This window comes from Podarcis tiliguerta, assembly GCF_965153285.1.
Source record: "Podarcis tiliguerta genome assembly, chromosome: 17".
Classification (NCBI taxonomy): domain Eukaryota; kingdom Metazoa; phylum Chordata; class Lepidosauria; order Squamata; family Lacertidae; genus Podarcis; species Podarcis tiliguerta.
The window spans coordinates 102,127-114,149 of NC_139550.1; the positions used below are offsets into that span (position 1 = coordinate 102,127).

General features: G+C 47.5%; 1 protein-coding gene across 6 annotated transcripts in view; it reads left to right on the plus strand.

Moving 5' to 3' along the window:
• VANGL1 (VANGL planar cell polarity protein 1) overlaps positions 1-10,674 on the plus strand; it is a 45,182-nt gene extending 34,508 nt beyond the window's left edge. For 4 of the 6 annotated variants that reach the window (XM_083420156.1, XM_083420154.1, XM_083420157.1 and 1 more), the window contains exons 6-8: positions 746-878; positions 7,395-7,629; positions 10,380-10,674. In XM_083420156.1, the coding sequence (XP_083276282.1) occupies positions 746-878; positions 7,395-7,629; positions 10,380-10,640 (629 nt within the window). In that variant the 3' untranslated portion in view covers positions 10,641-10,674. Of the gene's footprint in view, positions 1-371; positions 411-745; positions 879-7,394; positions 7,630-10,379 lie in introns of all 6 variants that reach the window. The other 2 variants (XM_083420152.1, XM_083420153.1) reach the window with 1 other exon arrangement.
• The last annotated feature ends 1,349 nt before the right edge of the window (positions 10,675-12,023 follow it).

The window sequence follows — 12,023 nt, forward strand, 5'->3', positions numbered from 1 at the left end:
TGGGTTCAGGCCCTGGCATTAAAAAGAAAAAGGATTCCAAGGCTTGGAATAGTCCTTGGAGAGCCATTGAAGGTTGGAGCAGACAAGTAGAAAACCCCAGGGGCCTACGGCAGCATCCCATGTCCTGCTTGTCTGGTAGGGGCCATCTTGCTTTACTGTAACTGTTTCTGCCTAAAAAATCTTTCACCGGTTTTGAGAAGTTTATTTTATTTTGTCTGGCACTGCTTCGCTTTGTTTTTTGTCCGTCTCATGTCACTTGATGTTCTTATTTTCTGTCTTTGTTTTTTTCCTTTTGAATCTCTCCCCTCCCTCCCTCCCATTTCCCCTTTCACACTCCCTCTTTCTTGTCGCTGAATTGCCATGTGCTCCAGCTGCCCTTGTGGCCAAACTGAAAATGCATTTAGCAGATGGTAAGTAGCATCTTTGGTGTATGTGTCCTCTGTCTGTATTCACCCAGTTCCGGTTCTGTGTTGCTGCTGTATCTTTCTGTAAAAGTTGGTTATACGGAGGTTACATCTTAAGTTCCCTTTCCCGATTTACATTTTGTTCTGCTGATTTCAGTACATCAGGGGAAAAACATCCCTTTACTGCACTTCTGCACCCCAAGGGAATATTTGTGGTCGGAAAGTATTTTTCCTTTTAGGAATAAGGGGGAAAAATGAAAGGTGGTGTTAGGTTATCACCGTTGTTGGCAAGCTGACGGGCTTTTCTTTCTTAATTCTCAGTCTTTCTGCTCTCTTTCAAGGGCCAGATAACAGTGCAGCTGGGCAGTCCAGGGCCATGATTGCTGCTGCAGCGCACCGCAGAGACTCCAGTCACAATGAGCTCTATTACGAAGAAGCAGACCACGAGCGCAGGGTCCGGAAACGTCGAGCAAGGCAAGAATTTTATCTGCAGGCCAACCACGGGAGATGATACCTTAGTCTGGAATGGGAGTGGGGATGATACAGAGTTCCTATTTATTTATTAAATTTTTATACCACCCTTCATCAAAAGATCTCAGGGCCGTTCACAGAAGAAAATACAAGATAAAACTCAAGTAAATAATTACAACAAAGCAATAACGCCTTCCCCCTTCCCACAGATACATTTAAAAGGCTGTAGGATATTAATCAGCCAAAGGCCTGGTTGGATAGGAACGCTTCTGGCTGGCAGCTAAAAATATATAATGAAGGAGGCGAACCCTCCTGAGGAGAGCGTTCCACAAATGGGGAGCCACTACAGAAAAGGCCCGTTCTCATGTTGCCACCCTCCGAACCTCACATGGAAGACACACACAAAGAAGGGCCTCGGATGATGAATGCAGAGTCCGGAAGGGTTTATATGGGGAGAAGCAGACCTTGAGGAACTGCAGTCCTGAGCCGTTCAAGGCTTTCATAGGTCAAAGTCAACACTTTGAATTGGGCCTGGAAACTAATTGGTAGCTAGTGCAGTCGGGCCAGGATTGGTGTGCTATGCTCAAACCACTTACACCCATCCCAATAGATGTGCGCTGCGCCCTTAACTGGGGAAGATAAATGAGAGATGCAAGATGCAAGATGAAATGGCAAAAGCCATTGCATGTTCAGAGAGGCAACTGAGACTAGAGTGGAGTGCGTGGCTCAGCACAGCTGGCTGGATTGGGAAAGGACAACACACACACCCGAGTTTCCCAGGCTTAGGCACAAAGGAATGTCTTTCCTTGCGGACTGGACTCACAACGTCTCCGGTACATCTCCAAGATGTAGCCAATGTGATGCAAAGCAAGAACGGAGGGATGGAACAGGGTTGGGGTTAGACATAGTTCCTAGCTAAAGTGGAGGCAGTGGGATGGGCTGTCCTCATCATGCTATCTTCCCAGAGCATTCAGATTTCTCTCTGGGGGCTTTCTGACAACCTCATTAGCAAACGCAGGCTAGTGTGGTGTAGTGGTTAAGAGCAGTAGATTTGTAATCTGGTGAACCGGGTTCACATCTCCGCTTCTCCACCTGCAGCTGCTGGGTGACCTTGGGTGAGTCACACTTCTCTGAAGTATCTCAGCCTCACTCACCTCACAGAGTGTTTGTTGTGGGGGAGGAAGGGAAAGGAGAATGTTAGCCACTTTGAGACTTCTTAGGGTAGTGATAAAATGGGATATCAAATCCAAACTCCTCCTCCTCCTCCTCTTCTTCTTCTTCTTCTTCTTCCTCCTCCTCCTCCTCCTCCTCCTCCTCTTCTTCTATTGCAGTTTGCCATGTACTTGTTAACCTTCCTGCTTTTTGCAATCCAGGACAAGCAGCAACACTAGGAAGTGTCTAGTGGCCCCCAAGGGCTTAAATGACAGCTAATGGGCTGTGTTTGGCCTGGCTGATCACAAGTACTGTGTGTCTTACTCTCAGTAAATCCTTCCCATTTTTTGACGTGCTCACTGCCCCTTCCTGCAGCTATTCAGGTGTTTCTAGCAGCACATTCAACCTTGCTAAGAGCTTGTGTGAAAGCTCTTGGCTGAAAGAGTGGAGCTATGTTTAACTGTCAGCTCTGCCTCTAACTAGATGGCCTCAGGCTGTCCCTCTTAGACCTTACCCTAGTCTACTACAGTTGCACCTCAGAAGTCGAACGGAATCCGTTCTGGAAGTCCGCTTGACTTCCAAAACGTTCAGAAACCAAGGCTCAACTCCCATTGGCTGCAGGAAGCTCCGGAAGCCACATCAGACTTTGGGGTTCTAAAGAATGTTGCAGACTGGAACACTCACTTCTGGGTTTGCGGCATTTGGGAGGCAAAACGTTTGACTCGCAAGGCCTTCGACTTCTGAGGTCGACTGTATGGGTTTTTATAAGGCTTACAACACAGTAATGCGTTCACAGCACTTTGAACACAAAGCGGTCAGAGAGCGTAAAGTGTTCTTCAGTTGTTTGTGATAACCAAGCTGTCTTTGCTGCATACACGACATTCACTCACAAAACGCAGAGTCCAAAATGCAGAGTCCAAGTACCACAGGATACTACAACGCCACAAGGAACTTGGGGTCTATCTCCTCCACAGAGGCTCCAGAAGTGAAATCCTGCTATTGCCAAGCTCAGGTTGTTCTTTAAAAGGCAGGATCTGCCTTGAGATGCATACAATGAAGCTACCTGATGGTGAAATTATTTTCTATCACAAGAATATATATTTAACCATGTGCATTGTGCAAACAGAAAAGGGGGGCTGGGAGATGAAAAGGTTGGGGATTCTAGAGCAGGAGGGCATTGGCAGAGGAGGCCAATCATCAGAGCCTTTAGTGCTTCAAATTGGTACCAAAGCATTAAACTTCAACATTCGTGCCAAAGAGAATTGGGATTGGGAGGATCCTGTTCTCTCAGCCGTTGCTTCATACGGCTGCCTGGTATCATGGAGCTGAGTCACTCGCTTTTTGGAAATAGACCATCATTGCAACCAGGGAGGTAACAGAGCGAGAAGATCTTGATCCGTCTTTAGTTTATGTCCATGCCTCAGTTTATACGCTCAGCCAGGCTGACAAAGATATTGCCTGCAGAGGATAATGAAGCAGAACCCACCCTTTTGCCACACTGACAACATGTATGTAGCAAGCCACCCCCCACAGTCTTTTTCCAACTCTGGCCTCAGTTAATTGTGTGAACTGGGACTGTGCACTTGTGTCAAGAGTTCATGCCGGAGGCCCTCTGCGTGGGGGAGGAGAAGGGCTTGCCCCGGTCCTCCACCACTGTGCTGTTTTCAGTGCCAAATCCTGCTGAACATTTACTGACTATCAGCAACTGACATTCCTTCTCAGACCCATTAACTAGCTCCCCCTCTAGACAGCCACAAGTCCTTCTTCCCAACGGTGGGCTCAGTTCGTGTGTCAGTATTTTGCTGGCTTCAAATAAGCATACAGTATATATATTAAAAACCTTCCCGGAGAGTTTGAATTCATCAGTAAACAATATTTGATTATGTGTTTAGGCGGGGCAGATTCGAGCAGCAGCCAAACAATGGGAAAGAACGGATGAATTACACGTAGAGATTTCCTGAAGGGATCCCTTGCTGGTTTTTTGGTTTTTTTTATCTCTCTGAGTGGAGCTTCCGGTCATCTCCGAGTCTTCTATATTTACAGCCTGTCAGGCTGACAAGATTTACTCCTGGCTTCATTCTTTCACAGGAAATTTAGTAATGGGATTCTTATGGCCAAACTACATGTGACATTAATCACACCTCCTTGTTCTTTTTAAAGCATGCTGTCAGGGGTTCAGGAGCAGAGTCACAGGAGAGGGAAGAAACGGAGAGCGAGGGGGAGGAGTCGGAAGGAAATGTCAGCGGCGACAGTAGTCCGAGGTCTCTGAGTCTCTCCAGTGACTCGGAGGATTCACAGAAAGGGGCCCCCATGGTTAGGGCAAGGGGAGTGCCCAGGGGGACACCTCGGGAAGGAGGGGACTCAGAGAGTAGCAGCTGGAAATCCGGGCCAGCGTCCCCCCCAGAGTGCAGTAGGGGGGAGGAGTCCAAGGCATCGGGATCAGGGAGCGCGCAGGCAGAGGGAGAACGTGAGGCAGGACTGACCACACCCTCGTCAGGGAGCGAGGAAACGGTCATCCGGAAAGTAAAACGCGCGCGCGCGCCAAGTTCAAATGTACAGGAGGGCGGCAAGGTGGGCAGCCCGGGTAGGGAGCCAGGTCCTAAAGCCCGCCGAAGAGAGGGGGAGGAGTCAGAGGGGTCAAGCTCTGCGTCGGAAGAGTCCAGGAGGAATGAGACCCCGGGGGGTAGTAAGACCCAGAGGAAGAGAGAGAGAAGGAAGAGGTGGAGTAAGATTAGAGTATTAAACTGGTGCACAGGGGGTGGAGATCCAGACAGAGCTTCGCCGGTCTAAAGTCCAGACGTAGAGCTGGGACGCTGAGACTTGTAAATGGAGACTATTCTTCAATAAAGACTTTGATACTGTACTATCGGCTAGCGTTGGTCCTTGGTGAGCTGGGACCCGGAGCCAGCTCTGACACATGCATAACACTTCTGCTGTTGTATTGAAGGGAAGGCAGTTGGGCCCGGTCCCTAATCCAATGTCATGCTCTCTATCTAAATAGGAACCCTGGGTCAGTTTCCCAGAATGCCCACCCTGGGCTGCTATTTGAAGCTGCTGGTACTGCAGATAGCAGGGGGTGGGGCAGGAAACTGCTGGCACAGTGTCTTGGTTGGGCATCTGTGCCACTGCTTTCCTGCTGAAATAAAAGTGGCTGGGATGAACGCCCTTTAAAAAAATGTCAACTGCAGTTTACCTTTTTGTGATCTGAAGGCCAAGCTAGGAGAGATGGAGATTATTGTGTACTGTTTAAACTATTTCCAAAGCAGCTGTAGGTAGGGATCAGGGTGGCCACACACAGGGAAGGAGCTCAACAGCAAATAACAAGGAGGCAGTTCAGTCAGGAAAATGCATAAGGACATAGGAAGCTACTGGATACAGAGTTGGACCATCTAGCTCTGTACAGTTGGCACTGAGCAGCAACAGCTCTCCAGGGATTCATGCAGGATTCCCAGCCCCACCTGGAGATGCCAGGGATCAAATACGGGACCTTCTGCATGCAAATGAGATGCTCTGCCACTGAACTATGACCATTCCCTGCTGTCCCCTGAGAAGGGTCAAATCCCCCCCCCCCCGCACTTCTGTTCTAATGTAATTTCCTTCACTTAAAAAAAATGAAAAGGGGTGGGAAATTAATTATTCACCTCTAACTATGATGAGGTGTAAAAAGAAAAAAATGAGCTGCTTCTTTATTTAGCATCATATATGCACGCAAGTCTTTGCAAAGAACAAGAGGACAGGATTAACAGTCTTCCTTTGAATTCTGCTGTCCTTCCTTCCCCCAGTTTCCTTGCTGCACCCAGCTCTGGTTGCTTGCAGATCTTCCCTTGCATTTGCCAGGCACTGTCCGGAGTTTGTTTGCTCAGCTGCACAAAACCAGGGGGTGGTTAGCAAAGGTTCCTGCCCTGCAGATTAAGAGAGCTGAACATAGTCACTCGAGCAAGCTGCCTGGAGTGCAAGGGAAGGGGCCCACCCTGGCTGCAGTCTTCTCCAATGGAGGCAACAGCTGTGGAAACCACAGACCTAAAGAGATCGGGGGGGGGGGGGTTCAGGGCTGCCCGATTATCCGTCTGGAATTTCCATCACAGAGCCACAATATTCTCTGTTTTTGCTTAGAACTCTTGCAGGTGGAGAAAAGAACCCAGGTGTATCCATGCTTGGCACTCGACCTCTTCTCTCTCTCACAGCCTCGCCACCACCACAGGGAAAGGCCCAGAGTGGCAGAGTCCGTGTCCTAGATTCAGTTCCCAGCTTCCCAGTGGGTACCTGGGAAAGATATTTCTCTGTTAACTCAGGCAGCTGCTACCAGACAGTGTGAAGTAGATGGCACAGAGCTAGATTGATTGATTGATTATATTTCTATGCCATTTTTCATTCACATGAATCGCAAACTGGCTTACAAGCAATAAATAACAATACAACATCACAAATAATACAGAAATCATATACGATAATGGACAAATCAGTTAACCAATTACAAACGCTATTCACAAAACAACTTAAAAAAGCTAAATAGCACAATTACAACAAAAGTTATATTTTAGGATTCACTGCACAATCTATAAAACAACATTAACAAAATAGCAACCAAAAAATAAACAAGGCCCTGTTGATTTCATACACACACTTCCCCACCTGTGTGACTTACAATCTTCCACTCCATGCAGTTCATTGAAAGACCCATACACCCGATGCCCATGGCAGCAACTCCATTCTGAAGGCTCCCAGGGCAGGAGGGTGGGGAAGGCAGGTGGAACAAGCCGCTGCCTGGTGGGCAGCACAGAGCTTCACCCCCTTCACTGTTCTTCCTCTGGAAACAGCTCCATTATGGAGACTGGAGGGTGGGGCCTCAAGTGTTCACAGGCCACTTTTTCTCAAATACCACAGGGACGTGATTGCTGTGCGGCTTAGCAGTTTTCCTCTCTTGCCTAGCAAAACTCGGCATCTCTGCAGTCTCTCACGCCCTCCCTCATTTCGAGGGGTCTGCTCTCTTCTCCACCCTTCAGGCGAAGGGGAAGTTGCAGCATGAACCTGTTCGGAGCTTGGTGCACTTGAGCCAGCCAGAATCAGTGGGCATGCGTGACTTTTGCATGCAATTGTCCCTGGCTGGGACAACAACAGAGAGGTCCTGGCCACCCTGCTTGGACCTCCCTGCTCATGTCGTGTTGGAATGTTATCTGCAATTAAATATACTTTTCATATCATTTGGATGAGGTTGGCTGTCCGTACAGATCAGCATCAGATGAAAGTACTGCTGTGGATGGGCAGCCCCTATAATGTTGGGAACATTATGCAAAGTAAGCTGGACCACATTGCTTCAGTTCAGTTTACCCTGAATGTTAATCCCTGTTCATGTCCTTTGGCATGCAGGCTTGTGGTAGCCGTTGAAGAAGCTTTCACCCACATTAAGCGCCTTCAGACAGAGGAGCAGCCGAAAGCCCCAGGTGACGTGATGGATCCCCGCGAGGCAGCTCAAGCCATCTTCCCATCCATGGCAAGAGTGCTGCAGAAGTACCTCCGCACTACAAGGCAGCAGCACTACCATACCATGGAGAGCATCCTGCAACATCTGGCCTTCTGCATTGCCAACAACATGACACCAAAGGTACTGCAGGAATGCCACTATTGGCACAGAATTCAGCTGTCTGAGCATCTCAGCTTTCTTTTACATGTTGCTAACCATTGCCACAGGTTGCAAGGATGTGCTTGAAAGTGTGTAGACACCCAGTAGGGACAGGGTTGCTGAATTCTACTTTTTTTGTGTGCAAAAGTCTTCATTTATTCATTTTATGCCACTGGCTGCCTATATTCCCCCCTTGTAAACCCCTTGGAGGCAGGCAAACAACAGTGTTGGGGTGTGCGTGTGGAAGAATGGGAACAGCGGATCACAGCAGCCTTGGAAATTCAGTGTTACGGGATAATTGGCCATCCCTTGCTCTGCTCCCTTAGGAACACCCTTCTCCCTTTGCTGACCACATCCCCACACTTGGTACCCTACTCCCCTTGGGTTTGTTTCTAGAGAACAAGAAGGGAGTCACAAAGGGGGTTGCAAACATTAGGATTCTGCTGCCTTGCACAGTGCCAAGCTGTGCCCGTCCTTGTTTGCCTGCTGGCAGTCCCCGTTTCAGCTGGGTTGTGTTGAGCCTGAAGCAAAGGCCTTCCTGCTCCATAGGGAGACAATGTCCAAAAGTGTGGGTTCCTCTGCTCTTGGGCCTTCTTCACTGCAAGAGAGCTCTCAAACTGCTTCCAGGAGGTTTCCCTGCCAAGTGAGAGAGCACCTCCTGATTCCTTCCTCCTTTCTTTGTATGAAGAACACGGAAGGAGTCAGGAGATGCTTACTCACTTGGAAGCCCCAGACTTTGTATAGCATCTCTAAGGCAGTGTTAGAAGCTCAGAGATATAAGCTAGGGGCCAAATCACTTCATAAACCAGGGTTGCAGATGCCAAGACTGAATGTCTGGTTGGCGTTTTGGGGCAATACGGCTCTAAAATCTTATTTTTCAAATGATGGACTGACTGTGATTAATTGTCAGTTAAACATTTGGCTCGTTCAGATGACTACCTTGAGCTAGGTTAAGAACTTTGAGAACTTTATCCAGTGACTGTCCATATATATATTGGCATATTCCTATGTCTTTTTCTTAATGGTGACATGAAGCGTTCTTAATGTAAGAACATTATTCACAACTGTGAACAGAGCAGTGGAGTGGAGTAAGGGAAAACAAGCTACAACAATTAACTGTAATGTTGTTCACTGCTCCTGCTCAGGCTGCACAGAAGAAGCATTTGGGTTCTCGAAATTCATTCTGATTGTGCAGATAGAATGTAACTGATAGAATTCCACAGGATGTGGTATTGGTGTGTGAAAACAAGTCAAGATTAAATGACCCCCAGGCATGCACCTCCAGATGGTGGAGATAGGTTGCAAGTGGCCAAGAGTCAAACTGTGCCTGGTGTCTGGCTAATTTCAAACACGGCTCTAGGGCTACATGCTAGATAGTGTTGGTGTTTGCTGGAGCTTTTGGTTTTTGGGAAAGGAGGGAAGAAAACATGGTTGTGCTGTGAAACTTCCTTTGGAACGGTATCTCTTCCTCTTTTTTTGTGCCCCCTCCCAATTTCCCGGAGAGGGTTCCTTCATTCTGCCATCAGAATATCTCCTGAATATCACCCCCATGCTTCCCATTTTAAGAAAGGATGCTACTGGGTGCTAAAGATAGCACACGAGGGCTGCTCTCAGCCTGCCCCCTGAAAAGGCAGATGAGAAGATAAGACAGTTCCACAGGTAGCTTTTGGAAGACAACCCTGAGGGCAGCATGGGAGGGGCTGCTCCCTTCTCGTTTCATAGGAGGGAGAGTAGGCGCTCATCTGGGAACAATTCATATTCACAGGTGAGTGGTTATCAGCCACCCTGGCTTATAGAGATTGAGCAAATGGCACGGAAGATTGAAGCACAGCTGAACAGTGCAGTCACAAATTTCCCTTTGCTTGCTGGCAGCGTTTTCTGCCTTCCACCTTGCCTCATTACAGAGCGTCATCTGCACATGGGCAAACGCCTTATCACTCCTAGAAATCTCCAGATTCTGCTGCCATTATGGACAGGTGCATTTCCAGGTGTCTCTGTAGGCACACAGAACCACAAGTTCTAGATAGCAACCCTGATATTAATGTCCTCTTTACAGTTTTGCCCTTGGGCTCTGCATTCACAGTGGAGTGGCTATTCTTCAGCTTCCTGTCTTGAGTCCGTCCATCCAGCTGCTAAGTGATCTAGCCATGATAGTTACCAGGAGTTTTAGTGTGCATGGGAACAGTTTATTGGCTCTGCTCTTCACAGCAGTGAGTTCTCAACAAGCTTCTGGCAGAGTTTCTCGGCCACACCCCAGTGTTTGCACTGAATAAAATAGAAGTGGTATCGAGCAAGCACCTGAAAGCATAACTTGTTCTTCCAGGTGTGTAAGCCAATGCCCTTTGCTTCCCAGCCGGTATTTTGTCAGCTGTCTTTGCTTTTGCTCAACAGAGTTCTGCAAGTCAAGGATAGGGCGCTTCAGTAAAGAGTTGGAAGGGCGAGGGCTGCTGGTCACATGGATCTGGTGTGGAGAAAATGACCTCGATCCTGCGCTGTTGGCAGAGCAGCTCATTTCATTGGGCCTGAGTGATACTGCTTTTGTAGTTCCTCTAAAACTCCAAAGTCTTCCTTTGCTTATGGCAGATAACATAGAGACCTGGAAAGGGGACTAGACGAAACCACAAGGGACATTGTCCTGTATAATCAAATTAAATTGGCAGTTGTATTTTTTGAGCTGAAAAGTTACTGGACCTCATTTTCCCTTCTTTCTTTTCCCAACTGCTTTTCTCTAGGCTTTTCTGGAACGTTACCTCAGTCCAGGCCCAACCCTGCAGTACAACAAAGATCGTTGGGTCTCCAAACATTGGACGCTGATTAGTGAGGAAGCTGTTACAAAAGGATTAAGAGATGGTATTGTGTTCGTCCTCAAGTGCTTGGACTTCAGCCTTGTTGTTAATGTGAAGAAAATTCCATTTATCAAACTCTCAGAGGAGTTTGTAGACCCCAAGTGTCATAAGTTTGCCCTTCGCTTGCAGTCTGAAACATCAGTCTAGCTTAGAGGCCATAAACATGTGTAGATGATGAGAAGGTAATTTCTGACTTCATGCTTTCAGGTGTGTGGTTTTTTTTTGGGGGGGGGGTGTTGCTTCATTTTTGTTCAGATTGAAAAGCAACAGACCGTCCACACTTATCTGGAAAGAGAGTGGAGGAGGGTCTCTTTTGACAGATCTGAAGAGCTCACGGATTGGGTTGGGCATGTTCATTGGTTCATGTACACTGCAGAGGCCTGTAAGCCCATGTCGTGTTCTGCTTCTGCCTGCCACCCTGCCTTAGATCTCCTGGTGTGTATGTGGTACTTCTGTTCCACCCCAGACTGCCTCTGTAGGCCTCAACAAACAGCTTTCCACAAACTCTCATAAGCTTGCTTGGCTCTTGGCAGTCATCTCTGTGGCTCAGTTCAAACCTTATACAAAGCCATGGTTTACGGAACTGAAAACTGTGGTTTGAACTTCCAAACATATGGTAGGCAGTTCACGGTTTGAAGCAGCCCACTTGCCTTCGCTTTCAGTTCTCCAGCATTCAGTACCATAAATTCATCCCCATGTTGCATATACTGCCCCAGCTTCTGGAAGGGAAGAGATTTGTCAATGCAGACATTGCATTGTATTAAAATGGTTAAAGCTTCCTTCCCATGGTTTGTTAGGATGCCAGAACTGAGCTTCTCTGAATGGGATTTTCAGTTATTGCTGTTGGGCACTATCTGATGTGGGAAGGACATTCTGCTTCTGAATTAAGATAATTTATGTATTTTGAAGGGAATTGCAACTACATAACTCTACTTTTCCAATGACTGACAAAGTTAGTTTCCCCCCCACCAGCACCCTGTTTTGCAGCTGTTTGAATAATGACCAATGGTGTGTGTCTGGTACATAAATAGGTTTGTCATAATGGCTTTCATTCCTTTCAGCCTCCTTCCAGCCCTACTGGGTTAAGCACCCCTCTTCTTTCCTTGTGTATAGATGATCTCTCTTAATCTATTTTTCTAACCTTTCAGGGGTTGGTTCATTACTCCCTCTCCCTTATATATATTTATGCAGTTGCAGAATGTTTGAGAAGAGTGTGGAGTTTACTGGAGTCTGACCAATTTGATTGTGTGTGTGTGTGGGGGGGCGTATTTCCTATTTAAAAGGGTTTTCTATTCCCCCGGAGAAGAATAAGAATTTCAAGTCTCTTTACCAGCACATGCCTACAGGGGAGGGGAATCTTAGATTCAGAGCAGGGAATACTTTCCGAGATGCAGACAGTTACTTGGCATTTGAAACCAAGCTGCATGGAACGTTTCCAGGAGTCCCCATCACTCAGCTGACCGTGGGAGTCGGCTGCGCTGGCCACTGATGCTTTTATCCTGGTAAGTCCTCAGTCATACCCCAACCTCT